At 51.7% G+C, this 25,604-nt stretch overlaps 1 protein-coding gene across 2 annotated transcripts; it reads left to right on the top strand.

Annotated features, from left to right (window-relative positions):
* The first annotated feature begins 1,526 nt into the window (after positions 1–1,526).
* Vsx2 (visual system homeobox 2) lies at positions 1,527–25,479 on the top strand. 2 transcript variants are annotated; one of them, XM_069991562.1, is made up of 5 exons: positions 1,527–2,009; positions 3,175–3,259; positions 7,812–7,935; positions 23,808–23,988; positions 24,734–25,479. In XM_069991562.1, exons 1-5 carry the CDS (start codon positions 1,640–1,642, stop codon positions 25,114–25,116), a joined length of 1,143 nt encoding a protein of 380 aa, XP_069847663.1. In that variant the 5' UTR covers positions 1,527–1,639; the 3' UTR covers positions 25,117–25,479. The 2 variants fall into 2 exon arrangements, with proteins under 2 accessions (XP_069847663.1, XP_069847755.1); XM_069991654.1 differs by having other exon boundaries at positions 1,640–2,009; positions 24,791–25,116.
* The last annotated feature ends 125 nt before the right edge of the window (positions 25,480–25,604 follow it).

The raw sequence follows: 25,604 nt of genomic DNA, 5'->3' as shown, positions 1-25,604 counted from the left end.
CAGCCTCCTGAGCAGCTAGGATTACAGGCGTGAGCCACAGGCACCCAGCGACTTCTGGCTTTTTTTGTGTATGTGGTACTGAGGAATGGAACCCAGGGCTTCATACATGCTAGGCAAGCACTCTGCCACTAAGCCACATTCCCAGCCCTCTGGCTGCTTTTCAGCTGGCCCCACTGTGTCTTTCCTTCTCCAACAGGAAGGACAGTCAGTGATCAAAGGGTCCCCATCACATGGGGAAAGTAACTCATACCCCTCCCTCTTCCTTTTCTCTCCACAGCAAGCCCCCAGCCTCTTTATTCCATTTTCTCAATAAACTCTGAAATCCCTTTACTGTGGAACCTTAGGGCTTACCCATTTGTTGTTCAATTCACATTACTTGAATAATTGGATGGCAACATAAATAGCATTCTTCGGTGAAAGCTGAGCACACCTCATGTTTACTCTAGCAAGATGTTGGGAAGTCCAAGGCTGGCAAGGTGTGGTGATATAGGCCTGTAGTTCCAGCACTAGAGGTTGACAGGAAGGATGGTGGTGGGTTTGATACCAACCTGGACTACCTAGTGAGACTCTGAGCCATAACACCCCCCCCAAAAAAAAAACAAAAACAAGGAGGAGGAGAGAAGGAAAAGAAGTCATGGGGCTTTATTTCTGATCATGTATTCATTGGTTGAGCTACTGTTTGTTTGTTTGCTTTTTTTTAATTGTTGTTGCTGGTACCAGGACTTGAACACAGAACTTTGTGATCTGGTTTGACTTTCTCTCCCTCAAGGCTGGTGCTCTACCCACTTGAACCACTCCTCCACTTCTGGCTTTCTGCTGGTGAGTTGGAGATAAAAGTCTCACAGACTTTTTCTGCTCAGGCTGGCTTTGACTTTGAGCAGAGATCCTCAGATCTCGGCCTCCGCAGTAGCTAGGATTACAGGTATCAATGCTTGGATTGGTTGGGCTAGTTTTTATTAAGCAGATCGACTGAACTGAGCATTGCATTTTGTGCTGGAGAGACATGCCCATTCCCACCTCTGCCTCTTTGGCTCTTTTACTCTATCCCTACAGCCACCACAAATACTGCTCAGGGCCCTCCCGTTTCCCTTGTTCCCTCTATAAAGATCCTGTAGGTAGGCCTCTTTGAAACTGCTGACCAGTGTAAGAGTTATGGGAGGGAGGAGATCTCCCTCATTCTCTAGCCTCTCCTCTTAGCCCATGGTCCCACCCCAGGGACCTTTCTGGGCCAATCCAGGGACAGGGTCAGGTGAGGCCCTATTCATTCTGCCTCCTAGAACAAACCTGGAACCTGGTTGTTTCGCCTGCGCCCGGGGAGGGCTCCCGGCTCCAGGGCGTCCTGCAGAGAGAGGCCAGTGGCGCGGGTCCCGCAGCGCCCAGGCCCCTGCGCGCTGCGTGCGGCCGGCCGAGCTGCCAGCTTTTTTGGAATTCCTAATCGCTCCTGGCCCCGGTGATTGGCTGTTCGGCTCTGACCCCACTTGGGCTGCCGCCTGGTTGGATAAAAAGGGAATCTCCTTGGGGCTCCAGAGCTTTAGACACCGGAGGGGGCACCTGGGACCAACTTCGCGGAGCGGGGAGCCCGGCGGGGGGGTGGGGGAGCCAAAGACCTGCGGCCTCAGCCCCTCCGAAGAACCGGGAGATGACGGGCAAAGCGGGAGAAGCGCTGAGCAAGCCCAAGTCCGAGACAGTGGCCAAGAGCACCTCGGGGGGCGCCCCGGCCAGGTGCACGGGGTTCGGCATCCAGGAGATCCTGGGCTTGAACAAGGAGCCCCCCAGCTCCCATCCGCGGGCCGCCCTCGACGGCCTGGCCCCTGGGCACTTGCTGGCAGCGCGCTCGGTGCTCAGCCCCGCAGGAGTGGGCAGCATGGGGCTGCTGGGGCCCGGGGGGCTCCCCGGCTTCTACGCGCAGCCCACCTTTCTGGAAGTGCTGTCCGATCCGCAAAGCGTCCACCTGCAACCGCTGGGCAGAGCATCGGGGCCGCTGGACGCCAACCAGACGGCCAGCTCGGGTAAGGTGAGGGCGAGGCAGCTGGGCTACGGGGCGCGCGCGCGGGGAGCCCCCACGCCTGTCCACCCTCGGGAGAAAAAGTTAGTGCAGGCCAAGGGTCAGCCAGCAGATCCGGGGTGCGGGACCCGGGATCGCACCGCAGCAGCTCGGTTCCACGAGCCGGCGGCGTGCGGCCCGGCTTTGGCCGAGGCGCCCTGTGGGGGGGCTTCCCTCTGCTTGCCAGGCTCGGGGTGTCCGAGACCTGACCGGGGGTGTCATGCAGGCTGGAGGATCCCCGACTTCGCTTGCTCCCCCCACTCCCCGACCCCAGCGTTCTGCACGCAGGTGCCTCAGGAAGCGGGTGTCGACGCTGGCCCCGCGCTCCGTATTCAACTTTGGACACACCGCTGCATTGCTCAGCTGGGGTTCATTTTTCACCCCATGATCTCGGGGTGTGTGTGTGGGAGGGGGGGAGAATAGGCCTCCACTCGAGCCTACAAAAAGCCTTAATATATCGGGCCGGATCGGATCTTTCCAGGGTTCGGGGACCCTGGCTGACTTTGCGGCCCCCAGCCGGGACCCCTTTCCGCGGCAGTGCGTCCGTCCGGGGCTCGCTCGGCCCGCCGGCCCTGTGCGCTCCCGGCATTTCCCCTACTTTTGGTTTCTTCTTCTTCATCATCATTATCGTTGTCGTCGTCATCATCATCATCAATTATTGTTATATTGGTTTAGAAGGGCAACTGGCCCATCACAGCCTCTCCGACCTCGGGCGGGACTCATTGGGAGTGCTCCACGACAGGGTCATCGACCCGGCTGCTCCCACGCCTGTCCACAGCCCATCTCCCGGCGACCCTGGGCCAGCCCTCGGACCTGAGACTCAGAGCTCCGGGGCAGGACGGCTGCGGGGTTCCTGAGACGCCAGGGGTCTCCCACCACCCCGCGCCTCCGAGCGCGCCGGGGCCTTGGCCTCTCTTACAACGAAATCTGTTTTAAGCGTGCGGATCCCCGCGCTGCCGCGGGTGGGGCGGCCCAGGCCGCCGGGGTTCCGGGGGCTGGGGGCTTCCGGGGAGAGTGCAGGCCCGTGGGGTCACCGAGGCGGGGATCGGTGGAGGGCCCCGCGGGATTAGGGCGCCTCGGAGCGCACGCCCCATCCTCTCGCATGCCCCCCACCCCTGCCCGCTTTTCAGATTCCGAAGATGTTTCTTCCAGTGATCGAAAAATGTCCAAATCGGCTTTAAACCAGACCAAGAAAAGGAAGAAGCGGCGACACCGGTAAGGCCCCCTCCGATGCTGTTTCCACGGATCTCAGGGGTGAGGTCCGGGGCCGCAGCACAGCGCACCGGGGCGTTGCGTTGTTTGCGGGAATCTGTGTCCGGCGCGGGCGCGCAGCCACCCCGGGGCGAGGAGGAGGAGGAGGAGGAAGAGGAGGAGGAGGAGGAGGAGGAGGGCCGAGGGCCGCGGGAGACGGGAGAGGCCGCGATCAGAGGCCTGGGGGTGGGGGCCGTCCCCGGGTCCCTGCTTTAGCACTTGCCAAGAACCAAGCAGACCCCGCGGGCCGGCGGAGAGTCTCCGGCCCCAGCCGGTTCCTCAGTTCCCCAATGCCCATTCCTCTCGTCCCGGGGTCCCGGCGCCCCGGCGCCCCGGGTTCTCTCTGTTTCTGCTCCCAAAGCTTCCCTCCCCCCCCCCGCCCCCGCCCAGCGGGATCCGAGCTCCTGGAATTATTTCCCCTCGGCTTCTACTCTTTCGTAGCGAATTGCTACCTATCCGCGAGCCTCAGTTTCCTCATCTGTGAAATGCAGATAGGGGGAGCCCTGATGGCCCCACCAGCCCCATCCAGCTGGGGTGGGGGGCGGAATTAGAGACAGTGCCAGGGCGTTGAGGTTAAAGAGGGAGCTGTTTGAAATAGAATTAGGGATGACTTGCACAAAGTTAACATTTAAGAGGCCTTGAAAAAGGTGAGGTCTTGAAAAGCCACGGGGGAGGGGGTCCTCCCAGCACCCCCAGATCTCCATCCATTCCCCCCCCCCCAGTGTCACTGCAGTCCGCTCGGTGACAATTCGTGAGGTTAAGACCCGAGGGGAAAGAGAAGCAAAAATCTGCCTGTGATTCTGTGGGTGCTGCTTTCGGGTGCGGCCCCTGTGCTCCCCCCGTGGGGCGCATCTTTGTGCTTAGGTGGGGGGGTAGAGGTGGGGGTGGAGATTGTGGGGGGATGCTTTCTGTCTTCCAGCCCTAACGAATCCTCTTCTAGCCCCCCAAATTGTCCTACACGCGTTTGCACCCATTCGCTCTGTGATTTTCCAGTGCCCGACTCTTAGCCCTCAGAAACACAATTGGCCCCCACCTTTACAAACGCCCACCCTGGCTTCTCTGGCCCCACAGGGTCCCGCTTAGGTTTGAGGGACTTTGCTCATTGCCTTCACACAATTGTTTGCTTTCGTTCGGTTTGTTTCGTTTCAAATGAAACTTTTTTTCATGAGTCCCGTTCCTGGTCTTTTTACCCCCCGCCCCCCCCCCCCGCATTCGTTTATTCACTGAACAAATGTTCACGAAAATGCCCCTCCTCCTTTTTCGAGCCCCTTTCTCAAACTGGTTCTGGGTGGGTCAGCCTGTCAGCCTCGGGGAACTGGGGACAGGGGAAGAGGTAGCAGAGAGCTTTCCCTAGACTAGCATGGAGAACGCTGAGAAAAGCACCCCAAAACTTGGGGTGCTGGAATAGCATCAACTATTTTACTGTGTGCGCTAGAGACAGATGACTCCTCCCGTCCCTCAGCTCCCAGTCCAGGCTTGAGGTCCCTTCCCAGGAACAGGGGTGTGGGGGGGCTTTGGTGGATGAAGAGGGGACTGGAAAGCAATTCACCACAGCGGGAAGATTTACCACCTTGGGTTTCTGTCCTTTTTTTCCCTGGTGAGCGAAGGGAGCAGATGATTGGAAAGGAGAATGGCTCCTGACTGCTGATCCAGAGGTTTTTCATGAGTAAAAATAGCTGTTTCCCTGGGCTTCTCTCACCTGGAGATTTGAGTATGAAACCCCAGGATCCATAGTGAGAAATGGGGCTTGTTGGCACCCAGTTCAGGGCATCTGGGGGTGCAGTGGGGATGGAGCAGCGATGGTGGCATGCTCTGAGATTTTGCACTGTTCAGAAGCTCAGTTTGAGATGAGACGGCAGGCGCCTGAGAAACTTGGGGCTCTGCTTCAGCCAGGAGTAGGGGGCCCTTGATGGAGACAGAGCGTATCATTAGCATGCAGGCCACCTCTGTACTGGAAATAGGGGATGTTTGGGAGATCTGAGCTTCCTTTTATAGGTTTTACTGTTTTGGGTTTGGGTTTTCGTAGTCATCTTCCCTCCTCCTCCTCCTCCTCCCCCTCCTCCTCCTCCTCCTCCTCCTCCTCCTCCTCCTCCTCTTCCTCCTCCTCCTCCTCCTCCTCCTCCTCCTCCTCCTCCTCCTCCTCCTCCTCCTCCTCCTCCTCCTCCTCCTCCTCCTCCTCCTCCTCCTCCTCCTCCTTCTTTCCAGCCCTTTACATGGCTCTAAATGACCTTCAATCAGCTCTCTCCTCTTTGACTTTGGCAGGTTATCCTAACCTGTGTGTTTCAGTTTTCCTTGTTTGATTTGTTTCCTTGTTTTGACTTGTTTGATTTGATTGTTTATTCTGATGAGCAGTTCCGGGGCCCTTCAATAAGAGAGAAATAGAAAGTAAAGCGTGTTCACAAACCTGAAGAATTAACTTTTTATGTGCATTAGAATCTCACACATCCTCCTCAAGAGAACAGACAGGATTTCGAATCAAGCCACGTGTTGTTAGTGAAGAGCATGCTTTTCTTCCTTACACCCTCCCCATTTTATTCCCCCACCCCCTGAGATGTTAAAGTCCACACCAACAGGCGATCATGAGAACTGTGTCCGGCTTACACATGGACTCCTCACTCACGCTGGCTATGCGGGAAGCACAGCAGTGAGTTCAGTGAACCTGTGCCGGTCCTAGGGTCCAAATCCCAAGGGGATTTGGTCTCCCAGCAAGGGGAGACCCAGTTCCACAAGTTCAGTTTGTGGGAGCTGGCAGGTTTTTGCCTGTTTGCTTGTTGCAGAGGGGGTAGGATAAAGGCCACCTAGTGGAATCAGCGGCTGAATGCAGAAGCACTTGTGTCTTTAAGTGTGTGTTTAAAGTGGCATCATGGCTCAAGTGGTAGAGCACTAGCCTTGATCTGAAGAGCTCAGGGACAGCGCCGCCCAGCCTGAGTTCAAGCCCCACTGCCAACAAAAACAAAAACAAACAAACAAACAAACAAAAGCTTTTAAGTGCGCGTTTAGTGGTTTATTCAAGAAAGCAGGTTTCTAAAACCCCTTAACATTGGAGGCAGATTTTGATGTGTATATTTATTTGAATATTTTTCTAGGCTAAGAAAGTATAGTTTTGTTTTGTTTTTGAAGCAGTTTATGACATAAAGAGGTCAGTGTAAGCTCTTCTGTGCCCTAAACAGGACCCCTTCCACTCCTAGGAGTAGCTGAGTGGTGGTAGGTATGGGTGGGGACACAGAAAGGGTAAAGGGAACCCATTTCTGGCTGATTCACAAACACTGTAGCTGCAGCTGCATTTGAGTTGGTGATCTGCAAACTTTTTCTGAGTAGCTGGGAATCAGGTGGGATGGAGTGGGCTTCATTTATCCATAAGGCCTCTTTTACCTGTTTGGAAGGAAATGAGGGGCTTTCTGCAGTCTTCTAAAACTTCTGTTTCCTTCCCTCCTTCCCTCCTTCCCTCCTTCCTTCCTTCCTTCCTTCCTTCCTTCCTTCCTTCCTTCCTTCCTTCCTTCCTTCCTTCTTTCCTGCCTGCCTGCCTGCTTGCTTGCCTACCTGCCTGCCTTCCTACCTTCCTTTCCCCCACTCTCTCTTTTCTTTCTTTCTTTCTTTCTTTCTTTCTTTCTTTCTTTCTTTCTTTCTTTCTTTCTTTCTTTCTTTCTTTCTTTCTTTCTTTCTTTGTGTGTGTGTGTCAGTGTCAGTCATCAGGCTTGAACTCAGGGCCTCTCTGTTGTCCCTAAGATTATTTTTGCTCAAGGTCAACATTCTATACTTTGAGCCACAGCTCCATTTCTGGCTTTTTGGTGGTTAAATGGAGATGAGTCTCAGACTTGGGCTGGGAAGGTGGCTTAGTGGTAGAGCACTTGCCTTGCATGCATGAGGCCCTGGGTTCAATTCCTCAGCACCACATAAGCAAAAGAAAAAGCCAGAAGTGGCACTGTAGCTCAAGTGGTAGAGAGCTAGCCTTGAGCTGAAGAGCTGAGGGACAGCACCCAGGCCCAGAGTTCAGGCCCCACGACTGGACCCCCCCCCCCAAAAAAAAAGTCTCAGACTTTCCTGCATATGCTCTTTTTGAACCCAAATTCTCAGATCTCGACCTCCTGAATAGTAAAACTTCTTTCTTAGCACCTTTTCCCCAGAATACTTCCAGAAAAAAATCCCAATAGGAAAACATCACTGAGGGCTGAATTAATTCCCCTCTAACCAGAGGAATATGTTAGATCAACCCTTCAGAGGGCCAAGTTCTGTGTGTGTGTGTGTGTGTGTGTGTGTGTGTGTGTGTGTGTGTGTGTGTGTGTGTGTGTGTAGAGAGAGAGAGACAGAGACAGAGACAGAGAGAGACAGAGCAGGGAAGAAAGAAAGAAAGAGAAAAAGGGAGCGAGGCAGGGAGGCAGGGAAGCAGGGAGGCAGGCAGGGAGGGAGACAAAGATGGATTGTATTTATGTCCTAAGCCTGAGTTGGACTCTGTCCTTCCCAAGGCAGGCTCATTTGGTTTCCAAGGCCCTGAATGTCTGATCTTGCTCCCCCTCAGGACAATCTTTACTTCCTATCAGCTAGAGGAGCTGGAGAAGGCATTCAACGAGGCTCACTACCCAGATGTCTACGCCCGGGAGATGCTGGCCATGAAAACAGAGCTGCCAGAAGACAGAATACAGGTAACCCTGAGCCCCCCTGAGACATCTCTGTCTCTAGGGTCCCAGAAACCCATGAGGCTGCCTCCTATACCTGCTATGGACAAGAATCTGTCCGTGATCATGTCCTCAGGAAGGTTGGTTTATTTTAAGCTGACAGGTGTCTGCAGGTGTCTGCTGCCCACCTTTTGCGTAAGGTGGAAAGGACAAGAGGCTTAGCAGATGCCCAGCCGGCTGGTCCAGCCTAGCTTCTGGAGGAGTATATCACACAAACCCTGAGAGTCCTCGTGAGGAAAGATGGAGCTCTGGGGGGGGGGGGGTGAGGCCTGAGCAGGGTCTCTGCCACTGTAGGTACCTGTTCTAAGGTAAGAGGTAGCCTCAGGGTGCTCTGAGTGTCTGTGAAGGGGAATGAGGCTTCTTTCCCTGACTAGGCCTATTTCCCTTTCCTCCTCTTCCCTCCCCTCTCCTCAACTTCTACCCCATGCAGCTGCCTTGCATCTCTTTGCTACTCTCAGAAGGCTGCTGCTGTTTCTGTCCTGAGCTTTTCTCCCTGGCTTCTCCCTGGTCTGGCCTAGGATGGGGCCAAGTGTCTGGGAGTGGGCTCACCAAGGCCCTGCTCCTCTCCTGGTTCTGTGTCCTAACAAACCATTGGCCTGGACTGCCATGTTGTTGCTGTGGGTGATGCAACAGCCGCAGGGCCTTCCCCACACTAGAAGCCTCTAGCTGAGCTAGAGAAGCATGCCCATCCCTGCCCTGAGAGAGGAAAACTGATAGCTTCAAAGCAACACTTCTATGGAGCAGAAGAAGAAAGTGGGAGGGAGGAACTATTCCAGAAGAGCTAGAGTAGTTTGAGAGCTCCAGGGGCTAGATCCCCCCACCATCTCTGATGGGACTGGGAGTGCAGGGTGGGGTCCTAACTTTCGGGAACTCTAGGGCTTCTTTATCCTCTCCATATGATGTATGCTGGGTGGGCAGGGAGGACTGTAGCTACAGAGGGAACTAAAGAAGGTATGTGGATTGCTTCCTATTCTCTCACTGAAGGACCAGAGAATAGAAAACAGAGCTGTGAGTTGCTTTCTCAAAAGGGCCTTCCTCTTCCTGAAAAATCTATTAGGAATTGCAACTCACAGCTTTAGACATTGACACTAACAATAAGCTCAATTATTCATAAGCAGATTACATTTGGTGCATTTACCACAGTGGCCTGGAACCATCCTCCCTCACCCAGTTGGGCGCCGGGGGTTGATAATGAATTGTGTGTGTGCACATGTGCATGCACACACAGGCGTACACACACATGCACAATGCACATGTACATATGTGCACCTGTGTGCAGGGAGGAGGGGCCTGTGGGTTGTAAACCAGGGGCTGTAAATGTATGGCAGTGACCTCTGCCTTACATTCAGTAGCACTGAGTTGGCCACTGCAAGTGGCTGTGGGGGCCCCCATCAACAGGCCCACACTGGCACTATTGATTATAAAAAGGAACCTCTGGTAAGCCCAGCTCAGAGAGACAAATGGTACAGTTTTCTCTCATATGCAGAAGCTAGATCTAAAATACACTGAGACATGATAAATTATACAGGACTCTAGGCATTCATACACAGTGAGACCAAAGGAGGCTACTCAGGGGAAGAACACAAAGGCTCAATGCCTAGGTGAATCTGATCCTATACAATAATATTTATTGAAATGAACTCCAGGAAATGGAAATGAGAGGGTTTTTTGTTTTTGTTTTTTTTTTTTTTTTGGTTACTGTTTAAAAAAGAAGAAGAAGAAGAAGAAGAAGAGCCAGGTACTGGTGGCTCAGCCTGTAATCCTACCTACTCAGGAGGCTGAGATCTGAGGATAATGGTTCAAAGCCAGCCCAGGCAGAAAAGTCCCTGTGAGACTCTTATCTCCAATTAAACATTCAAAAACCAGAAGTGGCACTGTAGCTCAAGTGGTAGAGTGCTAGCCTTGAGCACAAAGAGACTCAGGAACAACCCCCAGGCCCTGAGTTCAAGGTCCACAACCACCCCCACCAGCAACAACAACAAAAAGAATAAGAAGAATAAGAAACGCCTAGTCCCTTGTCTCTGGCAGGGGGGAAGTCTCAAAGCAGGCTGTGGTGGTGGTGTGTGAAGGCTGCCGGGCTTAGCATTGGGGAAAGGCTGTCCTTTCCTCTACCTGCATTGCCACAAATGCTCCAGCAGGCCTGAGCTGGGCTTCATTATGTTGCCTCGAAATAATTTGTAGGAAGTGCTGGAAGCCCGTCTGGACCAGCAGAGCTGGGTGGAGTAAGGGATGTTGATTCACCTGGGGCTGTGAGGGAGGGTGACAGACTTGCAGATATGGGAGAAACGGACCAAGAGACTCTCAGACTCTTCCAGATCATGTGGCTATTAAGTGCTGCCCTTTTTGTTGTTGTTGTTGTTGGTTGTGGGGCTTGAACTCTTGGCCTAGGTGCTGTCCCTGAGCTCTTCAGCTCAAGGCTAGCGCTCTACCACTTGAGCTACAGGGCCACTTCCGGTTTTCTGGTGGTTTATTGCAGATAGGAGTCTCATGGTCTTTCCTGTCCTGGCTGGCTTTGAACCACGATCCTCAGATCTCAGCCTCCTGAGTAGCTAGGATTACAGAAGTGAGCCACAGGCGCCCAGCCTTAAGTGCTAGCCTCTTGAAGGGGTTGGGGAATGCTCAGCTGGCCCTGCCCAGATTCAGTTTACCTAGTGGCCTGGGAAAGGTCATAGTATGCATGAGGAACAATCCCAGCTATAATTTCCAAAGCGTGTGCCAGGTGTTCTAAGCATACCACGGTCACAGGAAAGGCATGGTGCTATAGTTTTGGGGGACACTGGCCCTGGGTTCACAGCTGGGCATCCACCCCTGCTAGTCCTCATGGGCTCAATGGGAAAGAGTAGCCCTCACAGAGATAAAAAGTGAACTGTGAGTGAACTGTGTCCTGAGTGGTGCAGGCTCAATCAGGTTCCACCCTGACTTCCTTAAATCCTACTGACAGCAGATAGAGACCGGGCCTCCATTAGAACTGAGGGAGTAGAGCCCAGCAGCCTGCCCAAGGTTGTATAGCTACTAAGCGAGGGACACAGACTGGAATCAAGGCTGAATCTGAAGCCCATCCTTCCACCACTGGCCTTGTGGGTTTGAAGCCTGGCTTTGACAGGAAGCTGGAAGGAGAGAAGTGGATTGAAGTCAGGAAAGGGTCCTGCTTCACAGTGTATCACAATGGTCAAGGCTAACAGAGTTTTGGGCACTGTGGGGGAAAAAAAGGAAAGGAAAGGAAAGGAAAGGGGAAAAAGAAGAAAAGAAAAATGCTCATAGGCCAGGGATGTAGCTCAGTGGTAGAGTGTTTGCATAGCTGTACAAGTCCCTGGGATTTGATTTCCAGCAATAAATAAATAAATAACACCTCAAGTTCACTTGTAGCAAAACTTCTATGTTTTTGCCTCTTAAGTGGCTTTTTTTTTTTTTTTGGTACTGGAGCTTTAACTCTGGGCCTAGATGTTGTCCCTTAGAGTTTTTGCTCAAGGCTAGTGCTCTACCACTTAAATGTAGCTCCACTTTTGACAGGTTCATTGGAGATAAGAGTCTCTTGGATTTTCCTACCTGAGCTGGCTTTGAATCGCCACCCTTTGAGTAGTTAGAATTAAAGGTATGCCTGGCCAAAGCTATTTTTTTTCCAATGGGCAAATTTATGTACATGAGTGAAAACTGAATCCTGCCCCTCAGCAGCCCATCAGTGACTTTTTTTTGTCTGTCATGGAGCTGAACTCTGGGCCTGGGCGCTGTCCCTCAGCAATTCAGCTCAAGGCTAGCACTCTACTACTTGAGCCACAGCGCCACTTCTGGCTTTTTCTGCTTATGTGTTGCTGAGGAATCGAACCCAGGGCCTCATGCATGCAAGGCAAGCACTCTACATCTGAGCCATCTCCCCAGCCCTCCTAATCAGTGACTTTTGTGTCCTTCTAGAACTAGTTCAGGGACACTCAGTAGAGCTCTCAGAACACAGGATGTAGAAACTATTCCTCCCAAGTTACAGAGACGCACCTGTGGCAGAGGCTTCTGCTTGGACTTGCTCTGAGTGCTCCTTGCTCATCAACATTTCCCCTCAGCGTGGAACCAATGCATTTTAAAGTGGACAGCTACCATTCCAGTGCCTGTTGCCAGCCTGCCTGCCCCAGATTTGGGGTCAGAAATATGCGTGTGTGGCTTGTGTGTGTTGAGATGGAAAAGAGGAATCATTAGTGGTGGTGAAATGGAAAGGTTGTTTTGTGTTTTTGTAGTACTGGGGATTGAACCAGGTCCTCTCCAATGCCTGGTAACTGCTCTACCATGGAGCTACACTGGAATCATGATTGGATGGGATCTCAAGGAAGTGAATCTGAGATCTACATCTGGCCTGAGATCATGAATGTGGCAGGAGTCCGGCCATTTCTCATGTCTGGGCCTAAAGAAAGGCAGAATGGACTTTATAAGGTCACCTCACCAGGCCCAGCCTGGGGCTGCCATTGTTGGAATGGGGTAAAGGTCAGGTGGAGTTTAACCATGCTGAGCCACGTAGCCATGCTAGGCCAAGCCAAGCCTTGGAATCCCCTAGGTATATCTGAGGCCTGCTTTCCCAAGTCTAAGGACCACTCACAGTGATTACATGAAGGCCAGCCACACCTACTTCCCATCTTTGTTTCACAGCCAGGGAGTCAAATTGAACCCTTAGTGACTCATTTGTAAGATAATAATAATAGTAACAACAACAACATTATTTTTCTGAATTGCTAACTTTATAAAGGTATTATAAGCTAGGCACTCGTGATTCACACCTGCAATCTCCAATTGACCACCCAAAAAATAAAAATGGAGCGGTGTGGCTCCAATGGTAGAGGGCTAGCCTTGAGTGAAAAGCACGCAAGAACATACACAATAACTAAAAAGTTACTGTGAGAACTATCCCAGGTACCAATTGCCTTCCAACTAGACAGGCCTTAATCTCATGCCCATATTTTTGGATAAGGAAACTAAGGAGTTGAGAGGCAAAGTGAGTAACAGACCAGGATTCAGACTTAGTTTCCTACTATCATATGAGATCCCATGACATGTTAATAAGTGAATATGGCAGTGACAAGGGGCCAGGCCTTGCTCTGTTGCTCTCTGGGCTAAGAAGAGAGGAGAAGGGTGTGCTGCGAGGGTACAAGGATTCCAAGCCCCCATGAGAGACCTGAGCACAGTCCTCTTTAAGGAGTGAATTCTGGCTATGGAATTATGGAACTTAGCTATCAGCTGTGGGAGACAGGAAATGGGTTTCCAGGTGGGTTTTATTTCCTCTGTGGAATCACTTGTTACTACAATTGTGAGACTAGGGTATATACCTGTATTTCCTTATTTGTATTTTTCCTGGTCAAAGTCTTGCTGGTTCTAAAAATGCAAAGGTGAACAGAGCTCTGGATGTGTAATGTGAACAGAGTCCACATCTCGCCTCTTGTCACCTTTGTGTGCAGGAAAAGTTGAGACTTAGATCCTCTGGCATTGTTTCACTTTGCCTGTTTCTAAGTTTTCCTGCCGAGAGCAAGGATGAAAGTGTCAGAACTTACATGCCAAGTTAAAAGAGTTGTCTAGATAGGAAGCCTTTATGGTATCTCAGCCCAGGAAGCTTGTTGACATCTTCAGGGCAGCTTTATAGAAATACCCTCCCACCCCCCCACACCCCTGACTCCCCACCCCCCCAGCAATCCTAATTTAAGGGATTTGGAGTAAAGCTTTGTCATCTGTATGTTTAAAGTCTCTCCAGGTTGGGCTGGGAAGGTGGCTCAGTGGTAGAGTGCTTGCCTTGCATGCATGAGGCCCTGGGTTTGATTCCTCAGCACCACATAAGCAAAAAGAAAAAAGCCGGAAGTGGCGCTGTGGCTCAAGTGGTAGAGCGCTAGCCTTGAGCTGAAGAGCTGAGGGACAGCGCCCAGGCCCAGAGTTCAGGCCCCATGACCGGACCAAAAAAAAAAAAAAAAAAGTCTCTCCAGGTAGAGGCCCAAAGTTAGATTTTGTTTTGTTTTGTTTTTGGTTTGTGTTTTTTTTTTTTTTTGGTCTGGTCATGGGGCCTGAACTCTGGGCCTGGGCACTGTCCCTCTGCTCTTCAGCTCAAAGCTAGCGCTCTACCACTTGAGCCACAGCACCACTTCCGGCTTTTTTTTCCTATTTATGTGTTGCTGAGGAATTGAACCCAGGGCCTCATGCATGCAAGGCAAGCGCTCTACCACTGAGCCACCTTCCCAGCCCCCATAGTTAGATTTTTAGATGAGTTAATGTGAGTGAGAGAAAATGGAGTCTGGATAGTAAGGTTGGGGTGAGGAAGGAAACCATTTGTCAGGGATGCCTGGAAAGATGCTTCTTGGAGCTGTGTGGAAATGTGGGCAGACTGCCCCCTGGTGGACATCAGAGGCTACAGCCAGGTCCTGCTTCTCTGAATCTCAAGCTAGGTAGGAAGGGGCCTACTGAAAGTCAGAAGTGCTGGGTGGCTGTGAGGTATTGCATCATGCCAATCAGGAGCTCAGATTTATTAGCTTTCAACCAGAGGAGAAGAATGGGGCTGTGTGAATATGATGGATGCTGCTATGTACCTGATAGAGCCAGGTCTGGTGAAAGCTGGGCATGCTGGTATGTACTTTTTTCTTTTCTTTTTTTTTTTTTTTGGGGGGGGGGTCCGGTCATGGGGCCTGAACTCTGGGCCTGGGCGCTGTCCCTCAGCTCTTCAGCTCAAGGCTAGTGCTCTACCACTTGAGCCACAGCACCACTTCCAGCTTTTTTTTCCCCTGCTTATGTGGTGCTGAGGAATCGAACCCAGGGCCTCATGCATGCAAGACAAGCGCTCTACCACTGAGCCACCTTCCCAGCCCAACTGGTGTGTACTTGTAATCCCAGTGTATGGGAGGTGGAGACAGGAGGATTTTGAGTCATACTGAGACCATGTCTCAAAAAGAGAAGATTGGCTGGGTGCCAGTGGATCATGCCTGTAATCCTAGCTACTCAGGAAACTGAGATCTGAGGATTGAGGTTCAAAGCCAGCCCAGACAGAAAGCGGGGAGGCTCTTATCTCCAATTAACTACCACAAAAGCTGAAAGTGGAGCTGTAGCTCAAGATGGAAAGCACTGGTCTTGAGCCAAAGAAGCTCAGAGACAGTGTCCAGGCCCGAGTTCAAGCCTCAGGACTGACACACAAGGAGACAGAGACTGAGACCGACAGAGAGATACAGAGAGACAGACACAGAGGGAGAGAGGGAGAGAGAGAGAGACAGAGAGACAGAGACAGAGAGAGACAGAGACAGAGAGGGACAGAGACAGAGACAGACAGACAGACAGGGACAGAGACAGAGAGACAGAGACAGAATTGTAAGGCAAAGCTGTAGTAGCAAAATAACCACCAGAATGGGAAAATGGCATCTATCATGTCAGATGTCTACTTTAGGAAGGATGATCCTAAAAAGAGACTAAAAGGTCTCCTGGCAGTGCTTTGATAGTAGCCCTGGGCATGTTGTCCTGTGGCAGTGCTAGGATGGGGGCCTACATTGGGACACAGTGGGGGGCCCCCCCGCTGTGGAGCATGGCCCTGGCCACACCTCCTGGCCACCCACATAGTTACAGGCCTGGGCGCTGGTAGCTCATGCCTGTAGCTACACAAGAGGCTGAGATTTCAGGGTTGCAGTGCGAAGCCAGCCCAAGCAGGAAAGTCCATTGAGCCTCTTACCTCCAATTAACCACAAAAAGCCAGAAGCAGAGCAGTGACTCAAGAGAGCCTTGAGTGAAAAAGCTAATGAGCAGCATCCGGGCCTTGAGTTCAAGCCCCAGTATTGGCACCAAAAACATAGTGAGAGGAAGAGCTGGCAGGGTGGCCTGGATTATTATCTATGTGCCTAGAAGCAGAAGATCATCTCTATGAAAAGAAGTCCTTCCCTGGGCCACCCCTCTGGGAAGTAGAGCTACCTTCTGCCACCCCAGCTTCAGACAGACAGTGCTTCCTACTACTAGCTCCTGGCTTCCTCCACCATGGGGAACCATGCCCAGTCTCCTGCCCAAACCAGAAGAGCCTCCCAGCTTGCCTTTGCCTGGAACTCCACACCTGAGGAGCACTGGTGTCACGTTGGCAACTTTCTCAAGTACTGGGAGCCTTGATTCATGTTAAGGTAGGGTTCTGATCCTGGCTGGCATCAGATTCTCAAGAGAGGTACTTGTAGACAGTGAGCCATCAGGAGAGCAGGAGAGGGCTCCAAGGAAAATCTCAAGAGCTTCTTAGAACCAAAAACCCAAATAGAAAAGGAGTCTACAAGTACTCCCCAAAATGTGTTAAAGGGGGGGGGTCCTGGTTTAGTAAGAGATACTAGAAAGCAAGACTCTATGGCACTTTAGTCCACCGAATTCATCAGGCATCATTCATCTAGCTCTTACTACATGCCAGGTATTTCTAGCACTGGGACTTGAACTCAGGGCCTGACACTCAGGTTTGCCTCATTCACTCAAGTCTGGAGCTCTACCATTTGAGCCACACCTCCACTTTTGGATTTTTGCTGGTTAATTGGAATATCTCATAGACTTTTCTGCCCAGACTAGTTTTGAACCAGAATCATGAGATCTCCACCTGCTAAGTAATTATAAGCATGAGCCATCAGTGACCCCACACTATTTTATTTAACTTTCCCTACAAATCTGCCTGGAAGTGGTGCCACAGGGCAGATGAGGAGTGGGAAACCTAGTCCCAGAACTGCAGAATCAGATCTGGTCCCAGGACAGGCTCTGCAGGGGTTTGCTGGTGTGTGAGCCTTGAGGGCCTGGGCTATGCTACAAAGGTGTGTGAGTCATAGGAGAATCTGCTTTTAAACCTGAAAACTGGGGTGTGTGTGGCTCAGTGGGAAAGTGCTCGCCCTGTGTGTGCAAGGACCCAGGTTTGTTCTCCAGCAATAGAAAAAAAAAATGAAAGCCTGAAATTTAACTCTGTTCTTTCCCTTTGTCGTGGACTGGCTGCCATTATCATTGCCAGGCCAGCCTGCTGCAGAGGAGGCCCGAGGGGCAGCGAAGTCTGCTGTTGAGTAACCTGCCGCCTGGGCTGACTCCTCTTCTGTGCCTCCATTGAAGTAAGAATAGCATTTATTGAGCACCTTCTGTATGAAAAGCACCGATTTTAGGTGCTTTCACATACTTCACGTAGTCTTCAGACATTTTTCAAATGTAGACACAGTTGTCCCTCAGCCTCTGAGGGGCTCGGTCCAGCCTCCCTGTGAGCCTCCCTTTACAGAAAATGCCACCGAGTGGGTGAGGTAGCTCAGGGGCACAGTGCTTGCTCAATATGTGTGAGGCCCTGGGTTTAAGGCCATGAAACTCCATTTCTGAAATAACCAGAAAAAAGCCAGACTGGAGACGCAGCTCAAGGGTTAAGAGCATCAGTCAAGAAAGCAAGTGCAGTGAGAACAGCAGGCTCTGAGTTCAAGCCTTCGTATTGTCAAAAAAAATTAGTGGGGCTGAGAACGTGGCTTAATGGTAGAGTGCTCGCCTAGCGTGCATGAAGCCCTGGGTCCAATTCCTCAGTACCACATGCACAGAAAAAAGCTGGAAGAGGTGCTGTGGCTCAAGTGGTAGAGTGCTAGCCTTGAGCAAAAATAAGAATCTCAGGGATAGTGCCTGGGCCCTGAGTTCAAGCCCCAGGACTGGCAAAAAATAATGATAATAGCATCTGCACAGAATAATAGTACATTATCTTGTATACTTGATAAAACCTTTACATCACTTATAATACCTAACATGATGAGGTAACTATTATAATGTGTTATTTAGGAAATGGTGACAAAAAAAAGTTTGTACATATTCAGTATAGATGCAATTTTTTCCGTGTCTCCAGTTGAATCCCACAGATATGGAAACTGTGGATAGGAAGAGCTAAATATATATATATATATATCATGGGGCTTGAACTCAGTGCCTGGACACTGTCCCTGAGCTTTCTTTTTTTTGGGGGAGGGGGTTTCGGTCGTGGGGCCTGAACTCTGGGCCTGGGCACTGTCCCTCAGCTCTTCAGCTCAAGGCTAGCGCTCTACCACTTGAGCCACAGCGCCACTTCTGGCTTTTTTCTTTTTGCTCATGTGGTGCTGAGGAATCGAACTCAAGGCCTCATGCATACAAGGCAAGTGCTCTACTACTAAGCCACCTTCCCAGCCTCATCCCTGAGCTTTTTTGCTCAAGGCTAGCACTCTATCACTTGAGCCACAGCGCAACATGTGGTTTTCTGGTGGTTTATTGGAGATAAGAGTCTTACAGACTTTCCTGCCCAGGCTGGCTTTGAACCATGTTCCTCAGATCTCAGCCTTTTGAGTAGCTAGGATTACAGGTGTGAGCCACTGACACCTGGATCTGAGTATTTTCTTAATTTTGGTTTGAAGAGCCTACGACAGAAGAGTCAAATAATGTGTCTAAGCTCACATGGCTAAACCCCAGTTCAGAACCAGCTAAGTTCAAAGCTGTTAGTTGTTTCCAGGAAGGGAAATAGGAAGACCAGATAGAGTTCAGTCTAATTCCTTGTCCACTTCCCTCCAAGGCAATCATGGTTTCCTTGCCAAATGTCCTGAAACGAAATGTTTTTGGCTATCCAGGTTTCCCCCATCAATTGGAGCAGCATCTGGTCTTCACAGAGAGCCAGGCGTTCCAGGAGCCCATAATGTGGGGTCCGGATGCCTCCTGGATTGAGCAACCAGCTGGCACCAGCTCCCCTGAGAGAGTGTCTGTGGGCAAAGACTGATCTACAAACCAGTGATTCATATGCTCGAATTAGCAGACCCAGAAAAATGGCTGCTTATAGACCCTAGGATAGAGTTCCAAGACCACCCCTTCTCTAGCTTCCTGAAATGCTGTTTCCATGTTACAGCCTTACCCCATCTTCAGCTGGACTAGCCAGAACACCTTCCCAAACATCCACAGCGGGTATACAGGTCAGGTGAGTGTGTGTGTGTGTGTGTGTGTGTGTGTGTGTGTGTGTAGTATGTACGTATGTATGTACATATATTCATATATGTGTATGTACATAGGTATGCCAGTACTGGGGCTTGAATTCAGGGCACTCTATCAACTTTTTCTCTTAAGGCTAGTGCTCTATCATTTGAGCCACAGCTCTACTTCCAGCTTTTTGGTGGTTAACTAAAGATAAGATACTTTAGCCTGGGGCCAGTGGCTCATGGCCTGTATTTATCAGGAGGCTCATGCCTATAATACTCAAGAGGCTGAGATCTGAGGATTGCAGTTCAAAGCCAGCCTGGGCAGGAAAGTCTGTGAGACTCTTATCTCCAATAAACCACCAGAAAATGAAGTGGCACTGTGGCTCAAGTGGTAGAGTGCTTGCCTTGAGCTGAAGAACTAAGGGACAGCACCTAGGCCCAGAGTTCAAGCCCCACGACTGACCAAAAAAAAAAAACAAAACTTTAAGATACTTCTCTACCTCAACTGGCTTTAAATTACAGCCCTCAAATCTCAGCCTCCTGAGTAGCTAGGATTGCAGGCATGAGCCTGGCTATTTCTATTGTGTGTGTGTGTGTGTGTGTGTGTGTGTGTGTGTGTGTGTGTGCACGCGCACATGTGCATGTGTGCATGCACACTGGTACTGGGGCTTGAACTCAGGGCCAGGGCACTGTTCCTTTAGTGCTCTACCACTTGAGTTACATCTCTACTTCCAGTTTTTTGATGGTTAATTGGAAACAAGTCTCATAGACTTTCCTGCCCAAGCTGGTATTGAACCATGATCTTCAGACCTCAGATTTCTTGAGTAACTAGGATTATAGGCATAACCACCAATGCTGAGCATTTCTGTAGTAGTAGTAGTAGCAGTAGTAGTAGTATTGCCAGTCCTGGGGCTTGAACTCTGGCTTAGGCACTGTCCCTGAGGGGTTTTTTTTTTTTTTTTGTCTTTTTCTTTTTTGGTACTGGGGATCGAACCCAGGACGTTGCACTTGCTAAGCAAGTGCTTTGCCACTGAGCTACATCCCAGCCCCTGAGGGTTTTTTTGTTTGTTTGTTTTGTTTTTGTTTTTGCTCAAGGCTAGCGCTCTACCACATTGAGCCACAGTGCCACTTCAAGCTTTTTCTGCTTATGTGGTGCTGAGGAATTGAACCCAGGGCCTTGTGCATGCAAGGCAAGCCCTCTACCACTAAGCCACCTTTCCAGGCCCCAGGCTATTTTCTGTAGTTTTTTTTTTTTTTTTTTGCCAGTCCTGGGGCTTGAACTCAGGGCCTGGACACTGTCCCTGAACTGCTCTGTGTGTGTGTGTCTGTGTGTGTGTGTCTGTGTGTTTTGCCAGTCCTGGGGCTTGAACTCAAGGCCTGGGTACTATCCCTGAACTTCTTTTGCTCAAGGCTAGCACTCTATCACTTGAGCCACAGCGCCACTTCTGGCTTTTTCTGTGTATGTGGGACTGAGGAATCAAACCCAGGGCTTCATGCATGCTAGGCAAGCACTCTACCATTTTAAGCCACATTCCTAGCCCTATTTTTTTTTCTATTTTCTGTATTTTTATACTCCACAATCAACACCTTCTTCAGGATTCCTAAATCCAAACTGAATGGAAAATGTTTTTGTTTTGTTTTGTTTTGTTTTGCTGGTTGTGAGGCCTGAACTCTAGGCCTGGGTGCTGTCCCTCAGCTCTTCAGCTCAAGGCTAGCACTCTACCACTTGAGCCACAGTGCCACTTATGGCTTTTTCTGCTTATGTGGTGTTAAGGACCTCATGTATGCAAGGCAAGCACTCTACCATTGTGCCACTTTCCTAGACCGGAAAATGTTTTCTTAAATATGGCTGAAAATTCATGTGGTGGCAAAAGTCAGACCAGACCATGTGCAATTTAGTTAGCTCTCTTAGTGCATGTATATGCTTTGTTAAAGGGTGTGATTATAAGAGGCTGCTGCGTTCCATGCTATGTACCATGTAGTATATGTATCATAGGGGTTTCTAAAACCAGAGTCATTTTCCTATCTTGCCCCAGGGATTGCTGGTAAGGGGCTGTCACTTTGATGTGCTACTATGCACTGTAGTCAAGCTTGACATGCTTTTGCATAACCAGGGAGCAGGTGGCTTGGTTATATTCATATTCTTGGCATCTGGAATTCCATAGGAAGCATTCTAATCTATATAACGGATGCCCTTGTATATGGATGGATCCTTTTAGATTTTGCCTCTGGGAGAAAGCAACTTGAAGCAAGTGTAGAGGGGGACCAAATGCTAACAGGATGGAAATGGAACAAGACAGTGGTCCCAGACAACCACTTGTCCTAGGTAGGGCAGATAGTGGACATTCACCCTGTAGACCTCATAGGCGGCCCTGGGACCATTTAAACGCCTGGCAGGACCAGGCCAAGATGAAGTCCGAGAAGGCAGTCCACTCAGTAGTGTATGGAGGGCAGCCATCTAGTGGCCTTCAGATTATATAAGCCTTATCCTTGGCAGGGTCGAGCTTCCCTGCATCTTGGTTCTATGAGCCATCTTGGACCTGCAGGTGCCAAGGTGGCAAACGCTTTCTAACAGCGCTGGCCACTGTGCAGGCAGAGAGGTCCCGGAAGTCCGATGCAGTTCCATTTTTAGGAATAAATGCCAAACCAGGGATACCGACATTTGGGTCAAGTTAAGGATGTGTGTGGACTGGCCAGTCTTTCTGTGCTGGGCCCCGAGCAAGTGTCCCTGTGGCCGCTTGGCTGCTTAGGGGGCCTCCCCGGGGCGCCCCCTGCCGGACGTGGCTGGCCTTGCTCGGCCGCCGACTCCAGTGGCCGTGGGGCACCTGGCGCTCGCTGCGCCACCTGGCGGCGGCAGCGGGAACCGCACGGATGGCGCCGCCCTCCCTCTCCCGACCCCCCATCCCCACCCCGCCCGGGGAACCCCAGCTTAGACTGCCCGGCAGCAAAGGGTTAAGCTGTCAGCAGCGCGATGTTAAACAGGTGTCAAAGGCGCCCCATATATCTGCAGATTGAAATCAAATTCTTTGCCGTATAAAAAGATAAATTACCCAGGCGCTGCCGCGCGTCCCACTCATCACGCCAGCGCCAGACGGCGAGCAATTTTTTTTTTTTTAATGTGCTAACGACCTAATCAAGCAATCAAGTCGGAGAAGATTGCAGTGACCGGGGCAGCCATCTGCCAGCGAGCCCCGCATTCATTTCCGCGCCCCCGGTGCGGGGGGCCGGGGTGGGGGAGGGGGAGGGAGCTGCGGGTGGGGGAGGGGAGGAAAATCCTAAACAAATTAACACCCAATTTTCCCCGTCTAATTAGTTAAATGAGAAGTGTTTGGGGTCCCCCGGGGAGGGGGAGGCGGCTCGCGGCGGGGCGAGCGCGGCCGCCCCAGCATTAATTAGTGCGGGTCAATGCCGCGGCTCCCGGGAGAGCGGCCGCTTTAATTTCCCGTGATATTTCAGTGCCTGAGGCCCATCGATTCAAACTGAAATTAACTTATTTTTCAATCAGCCCAGGGCTGCCCCTGGGGGTGACTCTTCTTTTGCCGCCTCCTGAATAGAGCTGGAGCAATTTTTCATCAAAAGCTGATACCTCGGCTGGGCTGCGCCGGGCTGGGGAGGGGCCTGGAGGGAGCGGGGCGCCCTGGAGAGAAAGGGGGGCCCTGAGGGAAAGGGGGGCCGCAGGGATGGAAAATCACCCAGGAAAGGGATGGCTTTTCCCCAGCCCCGCCTCTTTCTGATCCCCCAACCTCACCCAATCCCCCAGGAGGCTTTGTCCTCTGGTCTCCTTGGACCTGAAGAGACTAAGAAGAACCTGGGGTTCCTTCCCTTCGTTGAGAGACCAGGAAATTCCCTGTCTGTCAGATGCTGAAGTCTCAGGAAAACTGCTTCTGGAGATCAGGAAATCTTCCCTACTCAAACCAATCTTGAGATCTCTTCCAAGAAACACAGACCCGCCCCCTCCCTGCGACCCAAGGCTCCTTCGGATTCTGTACTCATCTGCTCAGCACCCTCCCCAACCCCCCCCCAATCCCTGGGGTATTGCCTATCTCTCCCACCCCACCCCCACCCCTCCAAGGTCCCCGTTCTCCTTTGCACCTAATGCCTGGAGAAGTTCGGCTTCCTTCCGTGACTGCCAGAACATGGAGGCAAAGCAGCTGGGCAGGGCGCAGCTGGAACAGGAGGGGATGAGAAAGGAGGCTGATTCTGGCCTCCAGGAAAAGGTTCTCCTCCCTACTCCCTGCCCCCAAGACTGTCCACTGCCAGGAGCTTCCCCATTCCCCAAGCTTTTCTGGACTCCTCTGAAAAGGAGCCCTGAGCTAGATGCACTGCCAGACAGGGACTCCGGCATTTGTCTTTTTTAAAATCTGTATCACCTGCAGTTTACACTCAGGAGGTGTGAGTATCTGCAAGCTGTCAGGCTCAGGTTTCCCAGCTGTAAGCTTAGAACCACTCCTGTCCCAGCTGCTCCCTTCCCCCAGCCCAGCTTCCTAGATCTGCTTTGATTATAAACAAAAAGGAGACCCATTTTGCTCACCGTATTTTTTGTTTTGGTTTGGTTTTGTGCCAGTGCTGGGGTTTGAACTCAGAGCTAGCATTCTACCACTTGAGCTACATCTCCACCTCTGGCTTTTTGCCGGTTAACTGGAGTCCCACAGACTTTCCTGCCGAGGCTGACTTTGAACTGGGATCCACGGATCTCAGCTCCTGAGTAGGGAGGATTACAGGCATAGGATACCAGCACCCATCTCGCTCACTGTACTCTTACAGGACTTGATATCCTCTTAGACATTCCCTGAACTTGAGGAGCGTTGGGGACACCAGGGATGGTGAAGCTAGGCTTAGGACATCTTAGACCACTAGGAAAGGATCTCCATCCCAGAGCTTCTCAGAGCCCAGCCCTGCCCCTTGACCCCTGACCCCTGATCCACTCCTCTGCACTGGCAGGTCTGGTTCCAGAACCGCAGAGCCAAGTGGAGGAAGAGAGAGAAATGCTGGGGCCGGAGCAGTGTCATGGCAGAATACGGGCTGTACGGGGCCATGGTGCGGCACTCTATCCCCCTGCCTGAGTCCATCCTCAAGTCAGCCAAGGATGGCATCATGGACTCCTGTGCCCCGTGGCTACTGGGTAAGAGCCGGCACCCTCCTTGGGGGCCTGCCCCTGCAGTGAGGAGAGTGGGATCCCTGCAGGTGGGGACAGAGCTGGAGTCTGGGCTAGGAGACCTGGCTGCAGCAGCCTAGGACTCTCCACGTGGGCCTCCCTTCTCCCCTGAGGTCATAGGCAGGGAGGGCTCAGCCTGGTGTCTGTCCCTCACACCTCCTTCCTGTGTACCAAGAACTCATCCTGGACAGGACTCTGAATCCTGTGAGGTGGGTGTGGCTGTGGCTCTAGAATCCTCACCTCCATTCTCCTTGGCCCTTGGGGGTTTATAGTGAATGAAACAGCCCACCTTCAAGGTTAAGGGGACCTAGAGGTCCCTTTGGCCACCACTTTAGCTCTGCCCAAACGACTTCTTTCTCCCCATTCTCTTCCCTTGCCATCTTCCCCTACCTGCCATCTGGGCTTATGTCTGCTAAGAGTCGCAGCCTACTGGGGGTTGGGGGGAGGGGGGTGTTAAGGTCTAGAATCCCAGCCCAGAAGGGTGGAGAATATGTTCTGTGCTCTGGAGGGATAACAGGTTGGAGCCTGGGGAAGGTACCCAAGGGTTTTGTATTCTTCAGGCCTGGTTCTGGCTCTTGGCCTTCAACCTCAGCCCTCTCAGCCATCCTCCCTAACCCCAGCCCAGCCCTGGGACTCGTGTGACTGTAGGATGTGACCTAAGGCTTTCTGCTCGTCCTTAATTCTGGCCTCTCTCTATCTTTGCTGTTTTCAGTTCAAGATGGCTTTCCCAGGCGCTTTTCTAAACCCGAATACCAACAATTCTTTTTAGGGATGCACAAAAAGTCGCTGGAGGCAGCAGCCGAGTCGGGGAGGAAACCTGAGGTGGAACGCCAGGCCCTGCCCAAGCTTGACAAGATGGAGCAGGAGGAGCGGGGCCCCGACGCCCAGGTGGCCATCTCCCAGGAGGAACTGAGGGAAAACAGCATCGCGGCACTCCGAGCCAAAGCTCAGGAGCACAGCACCAAGGTGCTGGGGACTGTGCCTGGGCCAGACAGCCTGGTCCGGAACACCGAGAAGCCAGAGGAAGAGGAAGCCATGGATGAAGATAGGCCAGCTGAGAAGCTCAACCCGCCGCAGCTGGAGGACATGGCTTAGGTCAAAGGGGCACAGGCTCTGGAGCCCCAAGACTCTGTCCCTCCTGGGATCTGTGGTGCCCAGTTCACTCCAGGCAGGACCAGGCCTGGCTTCTGCCATACTACCCTGTCCTACAGGCCTTCCATGACCCCTGTCCATTCTAGGTACAGGTCAGTTCTGGCTGGAGCTTTGGGCCATATTGAGATGTCCTGGACCTAGTCCTGACGCTCCAGCATCCCCCTCCTCCTCCCAGCATCACACCTCGGAAGCCTTCTTGCTTCCCAACCATCTCCTCAAGTCCCTGGCACCCAGCCCCTTAGCCACTCTCGCTGCTCAAGTCCACCCCTGATGCTGTGCTCTGGCTCTAGAGAACCCTCCTTCCCAATCCACTTGGGGTCATGTCCAAAGCCTGTAGCAAACACACGGCCTGCTACAGCCCTTGACACCAATTGAGGACCTGCGCTCAGGTTCCAATGTCCCGAGCTTGGCCTACCCTTCCCGCCGACCTG

This window comes from Dipodomys merriami, unplaced genomic scaffold (assembly GCF_024711535.1).
Source record: "Dipodomys merriami isolate MVZ:Mamm:240054 unplaced genomic scaffold, mDipMer1.0.p SCAF_1, whole genome shotgun sequence".
Lineage (NCBI taxonomy): Eukaryota > Metazoa > Chordata > Mammalia > Rodentia > Heteromyidae > Dipodomys > Dipodomys merriami.
This window is presented reverse-complemented; position numbering and strand designations above follow the sequence as displayed.

What these genes read in the sequence shown, in the direction of transcription:
- Vsx2 (XM_069991562.1), top strand. Translation starts at nt 1,640, where the DNA reads ATGACGGGCAAAGCGGGAGAAGCGCTGAGCAAGCCCAAGTCCGAGACA. An exon ending in CAACCAGACGGCCAGCTCGG is followed by an intron (nt 2,010 to 3,174) that starts GTAAGGTGAGGG and finishes CCCGCTTTTCAG; the next exon opens with ATTCCGAAGATGTTTCTTCC. An exon ending in CTGTGCCCCGTGGCTACTGG is followed by an intron (nt 23,989 to 24,733) that starts GTAAGAGCCGGC and finishes TGCTGTTTTCAG; the next exon opens with TTCAAGATGGCTTTCCCAGG.